The sequence below is a fragment of the Perca flavescens genome, chromosome 20 (genome assembly GCF_004354835.1).
Source record: "Perca flavescens isolate YP-PL-M2 chromosome 20, PFLA_1.0, whole genome shotgun sequence".
NCBI classification, from domain to species: Eukaryota; Metazoa; Chordata; class Actinopteri; order Perciformes; family Percidae; genus Perca; species Perca flavescens.
In genome coordinates this window covers 20,563,060-20,580,628 of record NC_041350.1, presented here as the reverse complement: position 1 = coordinate 20,580,628, position 17,569 = coordinate 20,563,060, and the positions used below count along the sequence as shown (strand labels likewise).

The 17,569-nt window shown below is 36.7% G+C and overlaps 2 protein-coding genes across 2 annotated transcripts; both read right to left on the bottom strand.

Annotated features, from left to right (window-relative positions):
• Positions 1–1,244: 1,244 nt before the first annotated feature.
• On the bottom strand, positions 1,245–12,937 carry LOC114547130 (golgin subfamily A member 6-like protein 22; the record flags this gene model as incomplete). The annotated part of the gene is made up of 20 exons (XM_028566366.1): positions 12,553–12,937; positions 10,706–10,885; positions 10,535–10,618; positions 10,348–10,452; positions 10,094–10,249; positions 9,747–9,890; positions 9,488–9,631; positions 9,037–9,180; positions 8,817–8,936; positions 8,485–8,604; positions 8,324–8,368; positions 8,168–8,221; positions 8,035–8,061; positions 6,999–7,157; positions 5,733–6,908; positions 4,102–4,161; positions 3,789–3,923; positions 3,331–3,428; positions 2,529–2,684; positions 1,245–1,328 (listed from the first exon to the last, which is right to left on the bottom strand). Coding segments are annotated over exons 1-20 (3,201 nt in total), but the record flags the coding sequence as incomplete, so codon positions are not given.
• A 1,304-nt stretch (positions 12,938–14,241) lies between these two features.
• LOC114547129 (adapter protein CIKS-like) lies at positions 14,242–16,595 on the bottom strand. The gene is made up of 7 exons (XM_028566365.1): positions 16,460–16,595; positions 16,230–16,232; positions 15,290–15,378; positions 15,127–15,195; positions 14,693–14,797; positions 14,538–14,612; positions 14,242–14,412 (listed from the first exon to the last, which is right to left on the bottom strand). The coding sequence occupies exons 1-7, from the start codon at positions 16,593–16,595 to the stop codon at positions 14,242–14,244; spliced, it is 648 nt and encodes a 215-aa protein (XP_028422166.1).
• Positions 16,596–17,569: the final 974 nt, after the last annotated feature.

The following is a 17,569-nucleotide window of genomic DNA, read 5'->3' as shown; positions in this document are numbered from 1 at the left end:
ACTTCTTTCTCTTCTTTAGATGGTTTCTTGACTTCTTTCTCTTCTTTAGATGGTTTCTTTACTTCTTTCTCTTCTTTAGATGGCTTCTTGACCTTTTTCTCTTCTTTGAGAGGTTTCTTGTCTTCTTTCTCTTCTTTAGATGGTTTCTTGACTTCTTTCTCTTCTTTAGATGGTTTCTTGACTTCTTTCTCTTCTTTGAGAGGTTTCTTGACTTCTTTCTCTTCTTTAGATGTTTTCTTTACTTCTTTAGATGGTTTCTTGTCATCTTTCTCTTCTTTAGATGGTTTCTTGACTTCTTTCTCTTCTTTGAGAGGTTTCTTGTCTTCTTTCTCTTCTTTAGATGGTTTCTTTACTTTCTCTTCTTTGAGAGGTGTCTTGACTTCTTTCTCTTCTTTGAGAGGTTTCTTGTCTTCTTTCTCTTCTTTAGATGGTTTCTTGACTTCTTTCTCTTCTTTGAGAGGTTTCTTGTCTTCTTTCTCTTCTTTAGATGGTTTCTTGTCTTCTTTCTCTTCTTTAGATGGTTTCTTTACTTTCTCTTCTTTGAGAGGTGTCTTGACTTCTTTCTCTTCTTTAGATGGTTTCTTGTCTTCTTTCTCTTCTTTAGATGATTTCTTGACTTCTTTCTCTTCTTTGAGAGGTTTCTTGTCTTCTTTCTCTTCTTTAGATGGTTTCTTTACTTTCTCTTCTTTGAGAGGTGTCTTGACTTCTTTCTCTTCTTTAGATGTTTTTTTTACTTCTTTGTCTTCTTTGAGAGGTTTCTTGACTTCTTTCTCTTCTTTAGATGGTTTCTTGTCTTCTTTCTCTTCTTTGAGAGGTTTCTTGACTTCTTTCTCTTCTTTAGATAGTTTCTTTACTTCTTTGTCTTCTTCGAGAGGTTTCTTGACTTCTTTCTCTTCTTTAGATGGTTTCTTGACTTCTTTCTCTTCTTTGAGAGGTGTCTTGACTTCTTTCTCTTCTTTGAGAGGTTTCTTGTCTTCTTTCTCTTCTTTAGATGGTTTCTTGTCTTCTTTCTCTTCTTTAGATGGCTTCTTGACTTCTTTGTCTTTTTTGAGAGGTTTCTTGACTTCTTTCTCTTCTTTAGATGGTTTCTTGTCTTCTTTCTCTTCTTTAGATGGTTTCTTGACTTCTTTCTCTTCTTTGAGAGGTTTCTTGACTTCTTTCTCTTCTTTGAGAGGTTTCTTGTCTTCTTTCTCTTCTTTAGATGGTTTCTTATCTTTCTCTTCTTTAGATGGTTTCTTGACTTCTTTCTCTTCTTTGAGAGGTTTCTTGTCTTCTTTCTCTTCTTTAGATGATTTCTTGACTTCTTTCCTTTCTTTGAGAGGTTTCTTGTCTTCTTTCTCTTCTTTAGATGGTTTCTTGACTTCTTTCTCTTCTTTAGATGGTTTCTTTACTTCTTTCTCTTTTTTAGATGGTTTCTTGACTTCTTTCTCTTCTTTGAGAGGTTTCTTGACTTCTTTCTCTTCTTTAGATGGTTTCTTGTCTTCTTTCTCTTCTTTAGATAGTTTCTTGGCTTCTTTCTCTTCTTTAGATGGTTTCTTGACTTCTTTCTCTTCTTTGAGAGGTTTCTTGACTTCTTTCTCTTCTTTGAGAGGTTTCTTGTCTTCTTTCTCTTCTTTAGATGGTTTCTTATCTTTCTCTTCTTTAGATGGTTTCTTGACTTCTTTCTCTTCTTTGAGAGGTTTCTTGTCTTCTTTCTCTTCTTTAGATGATTTCTTGACTTCTTTCCTTTCTTTGAGAGGTTTCTTGTCTTCTTTCTCTTCTTTAGATGGTTTCTTGACTTCTTTATCTTCTTTAGATGGTTTCTTTACTTCTTTCTCTTTTTTAGATGGTTTCTTGACTTCTTTCTCTTCTTTAGATGGTTTCTTGTCTTCTTTCTCTTCTTTAGATAGTTTCTTGACTTCTTTCTCTTCTTTAGATGGTTTCTTGACTTCTTTCTCTTCTTTGAGAGGTTTCTTGACTTCTTTCTCTTCTTTGAGAGGTTTCTTGTCTTCTTTCTCTTCTTTAGATGGTTTCTTATCTTCTTTCTCTTCTTTAGATGGTTTCTTGACTTCTTTCTCTTCTTTGAGAGGTTTCTTGTCTTCTTTCTCTTCTTTAGATGATTTCTTGACTTCTTTCCTTTCTTTGAGAGGTTTCTTGTCTTCTTTCTCTTCTTTAGATGGTTTCTTGACTTCTTTCTCTTCTTTGAGAGGTTTCTTGACTTCTTTCTCTTCTTTAGATGGTTTCTTGTCTTCTTTCTCTTCTTTAGATGGTTTCTTGACTTCTTGCCTTTCTTTGAGAGGTTTTTTGACTTCTTTCTCTTCTTTAGACAGTTTCTTTACTTCTTTGTCTTCTTTAGATGGTTTCTTGACTTCTTTCTCTTCTTTGAGAGGTTTCTTGTCTTCTTTCTCTTCTTTAGATAGCTTCTTGACTTCTTCCTCTTCTTTAGATGGTTTCTTTACTTCTTTCTCTTCTTTAGATGTTTTCTTGACATCTTTCTCTTCTTTGAGAGGTTTCTTGTCTTCTTTCTCTTCTTTAGATGGTTTCTTGACTTCTTTCTCTTCTTTGAGAGATTTCTTATCTTCTTTCTCTTCTTTAGATGGTTTCTTGACTTCCTTCTCTTCTTTGAGAGGTTTCTTGTCTTCTTTCTCTTCTTTAGATAGCTTCTTGACTTCTTCCTCTTCTTTAGATGGTTTCTTTACTTCTTTCTCTTCTTTAGATGGTTTCTTGACTTCTTTCTCTTCTTTGAGAGGTTTCTTGTCTTCTTTCTCTTCTTTAGATGGTTTCTTGACTTCTTTCTCTTCTTTGAGAGATTTCTTATCTTCTTTCTCTTCTTTAGATGGTTTCAAAACTTCCTTCTCTTCTTTGAGAGGTTTCTTGTCTTCTTTCTCTTCTTTAGATAGTTTCTTGACTTCTTTCTCTTCTTTAGATGGTTTCTTTACTTTCTCTTCTTTGAGAGGTGTCTTGACTTCTTTCTCTTCTTTGAGAGGTTTCTTGTCTTCTTTCTCTTCTTTAGATGGTTTCTTGACTTCTTTCTCTTCTTTGAGAGGTTTCTTGTCTTCTTTCTCTTCTTTAGATGGTTTCTTGTCTTCTTTCTCTTCTTTAGATGGTTTCTTTACTTTCTCTTCTTTGAGAGGTGTCTTGACTTCTTTCTCTTCTTTAGATGGTTTCTTGTCTTCTTTCTCTTCTTTAGATGATTTCTTGACTTCTTTCTCTTCTTTGAGAGGTTTCTTGTCTTCTTTCTCTTCTTTAGATGGTTTCTTGACTTCTTCCTCTTCTTTGAGAGGTTTCTTGTCTTCTTTCTCTTCTTTGAGTGGTTTCTTCAGTTCTGTTTTTTTCTTCAGAGCGTTTTGCCACTTTCTTTTCAGTTTCTTCCTTCTCCTTAGGCTTCCTTACTTCTGCCTCTTCTGTGGATGGTTTCTTAGATTCTTCCTTCTCCTTAGGTTCTTTTTCTAAAAGCAGCAAGTGTCAATGTTTAATGTACTCTACAATGTCTGTAACAGACTTAATGGTGGAGCAGTTGAAGCAGGACAAAGAATCCTGTCTCTTTTGTGTACAAGTGGCCAGAATACTAATACTTACACAACTTCGTTTGAGAAATACAATATGAACTGGTGGTATACACCTGCTTTCCATGTTGACACTGTTTTGCAGTATGTCCCAATTGTGCTAAAATATGCATTTACAGTAGTTAAACAAATAAATGATCTAGCAACATTCTTACTTCATTTCTTTTATTACATAGAATGTAACAGCCTTGTGTTTATTTCTTTTGAATAATATTTTGTACTTTCATTATTAAGTGTAATTACCTTTGGGCTTCAGTGGTTTCTTTTCAAGGGGTTTGTCCTCCTTTAGCTTTTCTTCTTTTAGTTGTATCTCTATGGTTTCCTCAATTTTGGGCTCCTTGTCTCTTTTCTCCTTTTCAGTTTCTGCGGCTTTGAGGTCTGTAAGCAACAAAAAATCTCCATAGGCAAAACTATCAGGTGCCTGTGTGCATAGAGTACCTTCTTGTTTTCACTAAATTATAGAACATTGATGCATTTAAATAGGAAAATTTAGAAACATAAAATGAATTTTGGGAGTAAGCAAAGTGAAGAAGGTGCACAATTTCAATAGTATTACCTTTAATAATGGCATCTTTAACTTCTTTCATTGCATGTCTTTCCTTTGCCTCTTTGAGAACTAAAGTATATCATGCAGAAATGTGCAAAAATTATAAAGTACAATGTACAGTGCAATTCTGACTGGCAATCAGAGTATAGTCATAATAACAAATACTCATGCTTGCATAAGCACTATAAGCACTACAGCACTAAAAACACTAGTCAAAATGACAAATACCGATGCTTGCATAAGCACTATATAAATACTACAACACTAAAACACTATGATCAAAAACACCCCACAACTAAACAATATAATATTGATATACAACGAAGTCAAAACTAGTTGTTCAGTAATTACTTTTTTTATTGGTACATAATGCACTGTGGAGGGAAGATCATACATCAGAAAGTTGTTTTGTGTCCTCATCCAGAAAACTATCAATGTTTTTTTCAGCCTCTCAGCACCATCTAGCTGCCACTTGAAATATGGACCTTTTTATTTCAACCTGAAGTTGATAAACGATGGCTCAATTCATTCAAGTGTCCCAGTAAGCTATTTCAGTGAGTCAGCATGCACAATACCAGGGCTTCTCGTAAGTGGAATGCAGCCATCAGTAATGGTTTGGATTACACCTGTGCTTTTCCTACTATGACATGTCAACATTATGTCTGCTGTGAAAAAGGTTATTGGCTGACTGCCTAAGGCAATGACTGGTCCAAAGCAGGAACACTTATGTACACAATTAGCACCTTGGGAAATAAATGTGTCTTTACTGAGTCATCGAAAAGAAAAGAGCACAGTTAAAGGAGCTAATTGGGTACTTACGTGTTCCTGTCACTGTATTAGTCCTAAGATCCTCTTTCCATGCAACTATTGACACCTAAGCCAGAATGAGTTTCTGATCTAAATAAAACTTAATTTGATCAGGTTATGTACATCTTTTTTGCTTTTCAATTAAAACTATGTCTATAATTAATCTCTTCAAGAAATACACCAACATTTTGGGAAATGTTTTTTCTCTGTCTTTGGCAACACAAATTGAGGTGAAGACATGTCTGGGCAAGTTTTCTAGCTCAACTGTGGGCTACAACTTGAGCCCTGGTATTTTTTTTGCCTATATTTGTTCACAATTTGGCAATTTGGCACCATTAAAAGTATGCTAGCTATCTATTAGCAATTCCTGTTTACAATGAACCCGTGGTTCTGGAAGTGACAATTCCTTTGCTGCAATTTAGCTTGTTTAGCTATTTATATTATTTATCTTCTCTGATTCTGGATAAAACATCAAACAATGTTTCATAAATGTTGGAATGTTTCTCTAATCTGTAATGAAAAACCTTTTGTGATGAAAATCATTCTGTTGGTTTAAAACCTTGATGATTACCACACAAAACAAATGAACACATTGTTAACAAAAAAACGCACTGAAATGAAAATATGAAACATTTTACATCTGTTATTGAATAAATCCAGCCTAAGAACTTTAGTCACGTCACAACAAAGTGGTCCTTTGAAAACATGCTAAAAAAAAATGTAAAGATGATCATTTATTATTATTAACACCCTCACCATTCAGAAACATTTTTATTGCCTAATAATGAAAAAAAGATGAACAATATGTGATGATAATAGTAAGAGTGTTGTACCTTTCTCATGTTTGTGAAGGTGATGTTTGTGAGCAGCTCTGGATCCGAGTCTTCTGAGCTTCTCAAAGGGAATATGAACCTTCCTCTTTCGTTTCAGGTCAGTTTTCCCACTTTCACTGTTGTTGTTGTTTTCATCACGATGCTCGTCGATGATGTCAGAGTATTCGTCTTGGTCGTGAACAGTTGTTTCTTCTTCTTCCTCATCATCAGATTCAGGCACTACACTGGCATTATCGCGTTTTTCAGCTAACAGAATTTTCAGATCAAGTTGTTGGACAGATGGCTCTTTGTCTTCATCATCTACCTCCACCATCTCCACTTTGTCCAGTTTTTCTCCTTCTTCCTCCTCTTCCAAAGCCTCATCATCGTCCATATCTAAAGCTTGATCATCTTGGTCAGTTTTTACAAACTGATCTTTGACATCGGTGTCAGGTATTTCAATGTTTTCTTTGTCTATTTCTTCACCAACTTGAAGATCTTCATCTTTAATCCCTTCCTCATCAGCCTCTTCCTCAGTTTTGGTCTCCTCCTTCTTTTCCTCCTGCACATCTTCTACCAGAACGTCAGTTTTTGTCTCCTCCTCTTCCTCTTCCTTAGCTTTCAACAAATGGTCTTCAGTTTTGGTCTCCACCTCCACCTCCGCCTCCTCTTCCTCCTCCTCTTCCTCCCCATCTTCTGCCAAATAGTCCTTAGTTTTTGTCTCCTCCTTCTCGTCTTCTACAATATCTTCAGTTTTGGTCTTCTCCTCTTCTTCTAGTGCATCTTCTTTTTTTGTTTCCTCCTCATCCTCCTCCTCGTCCCCTTCTACCAAAACTTCTTCAGCGTTGGTGTCCTCCTCCTCTACCAAATCTTCCTTTTTGGTCTCCTTTTCCCCCTCCTCATCTTTTTCTGCATCTGGTTCTGTTTTTGTTTCCTCCTCCTTCTCCCTTTGTACCAAAAAGTCTTCAGCTTTGGTCTTCTCTTCCTCCCCCTCAGCTTCTACCACCTCTTCTCCAGTTTGTGGCTCCTGTGCTTCTTCTTCAATCTCTGTTTTAATATCGCCCTCTTCTTCTGTACCAACTCCTTTCTCCTCTTCTTCCTCCTTGTCATGTGCAGCATCCTCCTCCAAAATATCAACCTCTTCTCCTTCTTCCAGTGATGGTTCATGTTCAGTCTCTTCAAGGCTGACATGTTTCACTAGTGATGTGATAGTAACAGATTTAGTGCCTGTTATTGATCTTGTATCTGACTAATGAATGTGGCTAATAAAGAAAAACATATGAATACCATCAGCTGCCTCTTTCCCATCTGCTTCACTGGCAACTTCAGTGGGAACTTCAGCCTCCTCCTCGATCTTTGAGTCTGGGGCTTCACTTAACCCTGCAGCTGCAGCAGCAGCAGCAGCAGCAGCAGCGTCATCTTTGGCAGCTTTCATAATCTCTGTAACTGTATCATCAACCAATGTGACCCTCCAAACTTTGTTTCAGGTACAGAAGAATGTGATGGGGTGAAATGGGAACAAAGACCATTCATAACATTACATAGTACACACACACACCACATGATGCAGTTAATGCCTTTTCCCCATTTGCTTTTTTCATTCAAATTAGCTAGCTGCCAACATATTTTAAGAAATAACCAAAACCAATAATGCAGTAGTTCATCTCTCAGTACTTCGCAACATTTCTACTGAAGATGTAATTATTATTATTATTTTTTTCAAATGCATCACGGATATATAGCCTAGTTAAATTTAAAAAAAGCTTAAAAATATGGGCATGGTACTTTTTGGCAAACTTTACTATAGCAGCAGTAAACTAAATAGTGCATATGTTGGGGACTATTTTCAGTGGCATGTTCAGTGGAATGCACCTCCAAAGGACATAGACAATCCATCATGCTCAATATAACATAGAAATTAATAAATAAATTAACATATGACACAAAAACATGATGACTGGGGAAAAAAACAACTTAATGATAAAACACATGAATGCAGAGTCTTATGAAATGTTACATCCAACAAATAGAGATAGAATAAAATATAGACATTTATTACAACAAAAGTATAGAGTGGTTTTGATGCATAGTTGTTGAAGGGAAATGGAGTTTATTCAAACAAGTTGGACATAAAGTTTCATCGTACTTCAGACTTGCTGTATTACATTGAACACGACATGAGGCAGACTTGAGACCAGTTCGTGCAAAGTGATAAGAAAAACAAAAAAATCAATGCGAACATGCATGAAAGGCAACTATTTGCTGCACACATTTCCCCCGTCCAACATAAACGTTACCGCATGTACAGGTGTTGTTTTCTTACCTTTTTCAAAAGGTGGCAGGAATTCACCTACATTTCAAAGAAAATTTGGTAATAAAAGACAATTAACTTAATTTTTAAGAAATGATTTTAGTGTTACAGTAACGAAAAGGGATACAAAATTGTAATTGCTTACCTTTCCTTCGTACCAAATGTATATCAGATGGGGATGGGGGTGCCACAGTTTCATCTAAACAAAAAAAAGAAAATGTTGTGCAAATGGGGTGTAATTTGCCGTCATATGCTAGTAAGATGCTTTTAGGTGTATTAAAACTGTAATAAAAAGTGAAACCTTTTTCAGAAATGACATTTACAACAGGTGTGGCAACAGGTTCACCTAAAACAGAGAAGAATATCTGCATCAAGGTCAGAGTATCTAGGTGTGTATCTTTATTTTTTAGCTAAGTTTTAGTTCAAGTTATTATTCTATATAACTAATGCAAAAGAGTATACCTTGATCACCAACGAGCATGCTCGACATGTAAGCCACAAACAAATCTTTCTTGTCTGTGAACTCCAACACAGCATCTTCAATGACTTTCATGGGGTCAACAGACACTTCAGGCATGATCCCTGAAATATCAGCACAGAGCAAAGTCAGTTAAAGCTGCTATTCATTCAATACTAAAACAAACAACTTCTGATTGTTTACTATTTCTTCCCTTACCATAATTATTCATATTTTAGTATGAGTAATTACAGCAAATGCAAACATAGTGATACACCAGCAATAGTATTGTAATGTGGCTGATTTGTAAGATATGTCGCCATATGTTCAAACAGACCTTGTTCACCAATCAGCGTTGTGGAGATGTAGCTCCAGAGCATGTTTATCTGTTCTGTGATGATTTCTGCTGTTCTCTTCAGAGCTGACATGGGGCTGAATCCCATAGCATGCTGGATGTCTGATCAACAGACAAGTCAAAGTGAAAGTTAGCAGGGTCCAGTAGAGCAAACTTATAGTGGGACACATCAATAGATTAGGTAAAAGGTTAACTACTGTACCTTCTACTGTGTCCAGTATTACATCAAAGATGGCACAGAGCACATCCTGGATGTATCCTGTTATTCCACCCAGAAAGTCGTTAGTAACACTGAAAATATTTCTGCCAACAACCACAGGGTCAGTGAAGCTAATGTCAGTGGTTCCTGAGAAGAACAAACACACATTCAAGTCAAAGCTCCAGTGAGTTACTTCATTCAAAAAAATTCAAAAACATTTTTCTGTTATACAAACATTTGAAAAGACAGTTAAAGATCAATGGGAAAAGATATTATGTAATCAATAATTTTCAATAAAAACCACAAGTACTATTATACACCCACGACAAACATAATCTAAGTTATTGAGTAATAATGTTGATTTAGTAATGAGTAACACAACAAATAAGATTCAAAATACAGACACAAAAATATTTGATGTAAATATTGCACCACAAACAATACAAAAACACACCTTTTGTTATATCCAGTATACTGTCTACGATGGCACAGAGCATGTCCTGGATGTAGCCCACTATTCCACTCACAGTGTCATCAGCAGCACTGAAGACGTTTCTGCCAACTACCACAGGGTCCATGAAGCTTATATCCATGGTTCCTGAGAAGAACAAATATGTAAATGTAAAAAAAAAATACTGTATGCTGTGTTACATTGTCATTATAATATTTTAAGGTTACAGATTAGAGAGATGTTAACTGAAGAGAGTAAATACCTTTCACTACATCCAGAATTGTGTCCAAAATGGCACAGAGCACATCCTGGATGTAGCCCCCCACTCCACACACAAAGTCATTAGTAACACTGAAGACACCTCTGCCTATAACCACAGGGTCAATGTAGCTAAGGTCAATTTTTCCTGAGAAAAATAAGTGAAGAAAAATTAATTTATTGATGACCAAACATACATGCCAAAAATGATTACAATTTAACTTGAACTAGACTTTTTTTACTCAGTTAATTAGGATTAGGATCATTATCATGTTATTTGCTTGTGAATAAAAAAGGGAAGGCAGACAAACTCCTTAGTCAGAAAAAAAGCATTAATAATGGAATACATACCTTTATTTATATTCAATAATATGTCAGATACAGTGTCCACAATAGCACACAGTGTGTCCCTGAAGGTGCCCGCTCTGCCACTCATGAAATCATTGGTTGAATGGAAAGCTTGTCTCCCGAAGACCACAGGGTCAACATAGCTGAGGTAGAAGTTCCCTGTGGGTTTGGAGGTAGATTATTAAAGTCATGGTTACATCACGTGTATTATAAAAATGTTGAAGTTTTTTTTTCTGGTTATGAGTGTGTTTTTATACCTTCGTCATCTGAAAAATAGCGAACAAATCCATCTTTTGCGTCCGATATTTCCTCAGCTGCGTAAGTGGCAGCGGACATGGGGTCACTTAAATCAGGAGCACATTCTGGGGGCCCAGAGGTAAGAGTCATATACTTGCTTCAGCACTACTAAAAAGGTGTGACATGCATGCTGTCTCTCTTATGTACCTTGAAACTTATTGAACAGACTGGATACTTCATCAACAGCGTCGTTTACAGCTTGCACGGGGTCCGAAACTATTTGCTGAATGTCTGGGAATAAAAATAGATTTATTGATAATTATGCATGTTTGGTCATTGAAATTCTAATAAGATACATTTTGGGTATGTGTGACTAACCAGGGACTGCCTTGTACTCCACAAAGTCAAACATCACCACTCCCACCACCACCCAGGAAAGGAGAGCAGCCAGGGCAATCAGCAGCTCCGCAGACATTTTCAGCTTCCCGAGGAGCCCCAGACCTTTGGTGGACTTAAGGGAGCCTGTCTGTGGTGCAGCTGCTCTATTGGATCCACTGGCTGCGGAGGAAGAGGCGGATTTGGCTCCTTTATGTGGAAAAAAACCCACAAAAAGATACTAAAGTCACTCTGAGAACTCCCACATCATCAAGACGGCCCTGTTGTGGTTCACCTTTCGCTGCTTGGTTTGTCCTTTTACAGTCGGACACAATTATTAACCAATAAACAAACAAACTAAGAGTTGCACTGTGGCTACATTCATAATAGCATTGGGAAAGTGTTGTATGCAGGTATTTTTTGCTCCTTCATGGCATGTATGGATGTATACCTTTTTGAAAATGCTATAGGCCTACCCAGATCAATATATCAGCAGGCCTGATATATCAGCCATACAAAAATGCCAAAGATATGTGTCAAAATGACCTTTGCCTGTGAGTACTGACATGGTTATTATTTTACTGTAAATGTCCCACTCAGTACATATCTTGGTCACAATTATATTAAAGGGCTCCTTTTGACAAATGTTTGTTTATGTTATGTGTACCTAAAAATAAAAGAACTATAATATAAAAAATATTTAAAAAAAACTTGATACCATTATTGGCCTTAAATATCTAAAGTCTAAAGATTATTATGAGTTAGGCTCCTTAAAAGACACTCTGATAAACAATTATCTTTACCTTTTTCTTTCTCTAAAATTAAATTAAATATGCATGACTAAATAAGCAAATATCCTAAAAGTTTAACTTTAGCCCACAAACATTAACAGGGTTTAGTTAAATCTCTGACTAGGAAATTCCTGTGGCATGTTTGGGATAACATTGTCCTTCAATTGCCACCTTTCCAGTCTCACCATCTACACACACACGCAGCTAAACCATGACAGGTGAAGGATATTTCCTTTGTGGTCAACATATTTAACCTTAACACAGTGGAGTATGTCTGATCTGACAACCTCTGCCTGTGTGTTGCATCAACATGTAACATTTCCTGATGTTGAGGGGATTATGTATATTTGATTAAACTGATCTTGTCAAATATCAGACAAGACAGGATTCATCTGTCATTCTCATTTCATCAGGTTATCTAAATACATGATTCCAACCTGTTTAGTCCAGTGGAAAGTTATTGTGATGGCATTTAATGACATCCTCGCCATCATCAACACTGACGTACTTTCCCACTTGGACCTGGTGCCAAGGTGTTTATGAACTCTGAGCATGCCTAATTCATGATTCCCTTCCTCATTATACAAATGCTGAGTTATGCCAAAACTCAAAACAGTCCCTTCAGAATTAGGGTGGACAGGTGGTGTCAGTATTTCACCACAAATGTACACGGAACTGTACAAGGAAATCTGCCTGTTATTGCTCAATTCATCTAAGTCCAGAAGCTTAATCAAACAAAAGATTTGCTCGGGAAACTTGTTTGAGCAGATTACATAAGAAGCAGGCTTTTTATTTGAAATGGCAAAAAGAAAGTTGAAAATCAGAGGTCAGCCCCAGCAGCAGTCATGTCTGTCACAGGAGAGCAACGCTAATACTTTGGCTACATGATATCCAGTATTTATAGCAACCAACTTTCAACACAGTTTCCTATGAGAAAGTACCCTATCAAAACACTGCCATTCATATTTTACATAGCATATATCACTCAGGCTTTATGTGCATTGGCAAATAGTAAATGTTGTTATTTTCAGTGCTGATGCAGGTGTTAATTAGTCCTACCTTCAGCCATGGTGATATGGAGACAACTTTAGCTATAATCCTTTGAGTTGGGGGCAAAGCCTCCTCATGCAGAAGTGAATGGAAATATCACAGCTTCGGTAGGAATCCAATCAACGTCCACTTATCTGTAAAAAGTGTCCAAGTTATTAAATTATTCCATTTCCACTCGGTGATCACAGTCTTGTTTCCTTACTCGTGTAATCCACAGGTGAAATTTCTTCAAGAAAAAAATAATAATAAAGAAAATGGAAAATCAAGCATAAATTGAAAGATTTACAGGTGTTGCAGAATTTGGACCTGCCAGTGTGGCAGCATTGGGACGGTGGGGTAAAGGAAAGCAACGCAGGGGAAGGAAAGAGCCAAGCTAAGCAGAGGGCTGGGTAGGCTGAGGGGGAGCCGACAGAATATACCACCCAGTGTTATTGGTGCCTCACATGGGTATAGGTCACAGTAGAGCACAGAGAGGCTTCAAGGTAACTTTATCCCCCAGAATGTCCGGGTTATTCTTAGCTGGAGCTCTGCACACCAGCCGCTCTTAGCAGGCCTTTTTTGGCAGTTGAAAGGGTGTGTGAAGATCAGCTGGCTGAATTGGGCACCCCGTCCCCTACTGGTGGGGCACTGTATCTGCCTACTGAACTGGAAAAAAAAAATCAGGTGCTCAAGATGAGGAATGGCCAACAACACCGGTGAAAACCTTAAAGCAGCAGCAAACTCCGTGGTAGCAACATTTGTGGCCTCTTCCTCCTGCTGCCATTTATGTGGGGGACTACACATTATTTTATTTTGTTTAGGTTTTGTTTTTTCATTACTCCTCACTTTTTATATTCTCACCTTTGGTTGTATGTGGCAGTTTCTAAATAAGCATGTTTCCAAAATTATGAACTACTTTACCAATGAACTAAAAAGAAAGGTCTAGCATGTGCCTCCATTTTGTGATCCTTAGCAACAGCTTCATTAGTGCGGTGTGCATACGTTGTGTACAATAAGCTCTGGAAACGGTTTACAAGGTAAATATGTATAAAGTTAATAAAGGAAATAAATAATCGTATTTTGCTTCGAAAGTGTTCAAAAACAATAATAACATTATCAATTATGTAAACATAATGTTTACAATGCTGTGCATCTTAGTTTAGCGTATTAGCATGCTAACATTAGCTAATTAGCACCAAACAAAAAGTACGGGTAAGTAATGCTATTACAGTAGTTTTGCAGAAATCAAAGTATCTTTTGGACAGCTACTTTTTTCTACCCGATTATGGTGCCAAGTGGAAAGTTAAGGGATCCCCAAAGTTATTGCAATGAATCCTGAGGGGAACATTAATGTAAAAATCAAATTTTATGATAATCCATACAATAGATACATATCAGTTTAAACCACACATGTCACAAAAGGAAAAGTCAGAGGATCACAAGTGATTGTGTTTCCTTCTTCTTGGGAACATGAATGTCAACATTTCAGGGAAATTCATCCAATAGTTGTTGAGATATTTCATTTTGGAATAAAGAGGTGAACATGTTGTGTTAAACTTTATTGAAACATCTGAAAAACAACATTTGATACAATACAAGCTGTTATTCACTTCACCACTGATTCAATTCTGAGCTTTTAAAACACACAAGCTGCACAACGCTCCTAAGAAACTCAGTCAAAAACAAACGTTTAAACAAATGCGTAAACACTGTGTGTCTTTATAGTGTAGCTGCAGCACTGGGGGACACAGGCCTGATGATGAGGGAGAGCTCCGGAAGAACAGGAGGAGGAACGTATCTCTCCTCCCTGAGTAGCCGCAGTAACACATCCTCAGCATCCTGCGGCCAGCGGTAAACACGCGTGTTCTGAAGCCAATTTGGGACGTGTTTCTGTAATGAGAGTGCATCTACATGTTTGTTTTTTGTAGTAGAGATCGGCTTAAGGGAAAGAAATTATGGAAGCATTTGAGTATCTGCAAAACATTAAGTTATTAAAAAAAAAAATCCTTTCTGACCTGGGATGCATTAAAGAAGAGAAGTGGTATGAATCTAAAATTCAAGCTGCCTTGCTGGATGAATTCATTCTGCATCTGGCAAAATTAGATTTAACATTTAAGTACCTATTATTAGCAATTCTTCTCAGAATGATTTTACATGAATATGTTCTCACCATGGTGTGAATATATTTAGTGTGTAGATCATGGGTATCCACTACACATCCTTCAATGTCCGCCTTGTACTTTGGACTGATGGCGATGACAATCAGGGCTGATTGCTGTATAAAAAAAAAAACATTTTAGACACATTCACTGCCTGAAAACACAAATTTAACACAAATGTTTGAATTTAAAATGGACATGAAACATAGAATATTTAAGTATAAAGTCACATTAAGTCTAATTTTGTCTTCTATGTAATTACTGATTATCTGATAATACTGCTAACACAGACTTTATGTTACAATATAATAGAAGAAATACAAAAATGTACAGGTCGCCGTTTTAGGCTACCTATGTTAAAAACTGTTAAAATCCTGCTGCAAATCAAATTTCCTTTTCTAAGGATAAATAAAGTGGAACTTGAACTTGAAAATCCGGTTCTTACATCTTTCAGGCAACCATCGTTCCACTTGTTGATATCCATGCGTCTGATGGGGTTATCAAATAAATCAATCTGTAAAATTGAATTCAGTGCTGTAAGTGAACCGTCACATTCTTTGGTTTTTGTTTTAAATCTGACTTTTGAGTGAAGAGGTTGTATAGCTTACAGCTGGTCGAAAACCTTGCTTTGTGAGAAAGTCTACAAAGGGAATTATCTCTGAAGAAATGTCTGAAGAATAAGTTATAAAAACATTTCCTGAGAAGAAGAAAAAGATAATAACATTCATATTAAACTCAGAATGTATCATATTGTAGTTAGTTAAATAGAAAGACATGTATGTAATGCCATCCAATGGATGTTTAAAGTGCTCACATTATGCTCATTTTCAGGTTCATAATTGTATTTAGAGGTTGTACTTCTAAATACAATAGAATAGGTTTATGTGGTTTAATTTTCAGAAAACACCATATATTTTGTTGTAATGCACATTGCTGCAGCTCCTCTTTTCACCCTGTGTGTTGAGCTCTCTGTTTAGCTACAGAGTGAGACATCTCACTTCTGTACCATCTTTGTTGGGAGTCGCACATGCGCTGTAAGTACTGCTAGCTAGTCAGTTGCAGAGTTTGAGGGCGTACCACGCTAGCAGCTAGGCGAGCATTATAACGTGTGTTACAAAGTAGAAGTAAAGGCTGGACAACAATAGAGCTGTTTGGAGCAGTTTGTGAACAGTGTTTTCTGTTGGGGATGGTAAGTCCCTTTGGGGTGGACTTTGGGCTTTTTCACTTTGTAAACCTATTACATGCACAAAAAAGATATATAACACAATGAAGGAAATGGGGAAAGCCAAAAAGCATAATATGAGCACTTTAAGAATTGCACTGACTGGTGTTTGTCTCACTGGTTATCTTACCCAACATTATTATGATCTATTATTATTAATAACTTGCAACAATGCAAATCAAAAGGAATTCTTTTTTTATTTTACTCTACTTCGATTGTGTTCTGTCATGTGGAAATAATGCAAAATGTCTGTCCTCATAACGAGTGAAGCACACTATAAGTCAAAATATAGAATATAAATGTTAGTCTTTAGTGGACAAACTCACCTCCTGCACAAACAACAGAGGTCACAATTTAGTGTATCCTTTATTTAAAATGTATTTTTATTTCCCCTAAACAGACCTGGCAGGTTTATAAAGACAGCATGCAATAGATTACACACTCTGCTTCCCGTTGTAACTTTAGATTAAGACTAATTGCCATACACAATTATTTCTTCCCAGTCCTTTAAACATGAGCACATTCCTTTTCAAATAAAAGAATGAAAGTGACTCACGGCACTCATCAGGCAGACTGATGGTTCTTCTTTTCTCATGTGGATGTGAGACAGACCCCTCTGCTTTTGCTGAGCTCAGGTTCATCACGCTGACCTGCGACACGCCCTCCACAGGGGGCATGGAGAATTGAGGCATGTTAACTGAGACACTTCCCTGAGCCACGCTGTCATTCATAAAGAAAAATAAACAAAAGGCTCTTCAGTTGAAAAGTGCTGACATGTGACAGGTCCGTGTAATATGCAAAGTAGTTGCACCACCAGGTTCACTGCATTTTTTCACAAACGTTAACAATGAGCTTGAAAGAACTTTGTGGATTTATTTACTAGTTAGTAAGGGAGTAGTCTGTATTTCAAAATATTTTTACCAGTTTTGGGAGTCATTCCAGGTTCCATTGTACTGACAGGGAGCGGAGTGGTGACATGACTGAGGAGGGAGTGTGTTGATGGGATTGAGGTTGCACTGCCCTTGCCCTGCAGAGTGATAATACCTGACATCCATTGTATGATAAAGGTCTGTGGATATAGTTTAAGCACATGATAAAGACAGAAAATGACTAAATAAGGCTAGAGAGAAAGAGGTTGACAGCTTGAGCTCAAATACTGTACATATAGACTACATATTAATAAAAATACACCTGCTGCTAATGACAGTGGTGGAAAGTAACTATGCATTCACTCATACTGTACAATTTTAGGTACTTGTACCTTACGTGAGCACTTTCTGCTATAGTTCAGAGTGACGTGTCATACTTTTTACTCTGCTGCATTTATCTGAAATAAACAGTTACTTTACAGATTCAGATTTTACAGCATTCAACTTTCAACTGTATTTTAACAGCAAGGCATACATGAAAAAAAAATAAACATACAGCAAAGGAGACAGGGGAGGTGACCTAAATATGAGTAAGCTGCAAGTCAAATAATAGTCATTGGTGTTCGACTTTATAATTTTTCAGTGTACAAAGCACAGCATCAATAACATATAAAAAAAAGCGGAGGCAGATAGAATAAATAATGCAGGCATAATTTACCAAATAAATACAAATACATAAGATAAAGTGCATAGTGACCAGACATGCTGAATACATGATCAACATCTCTGCCATCATA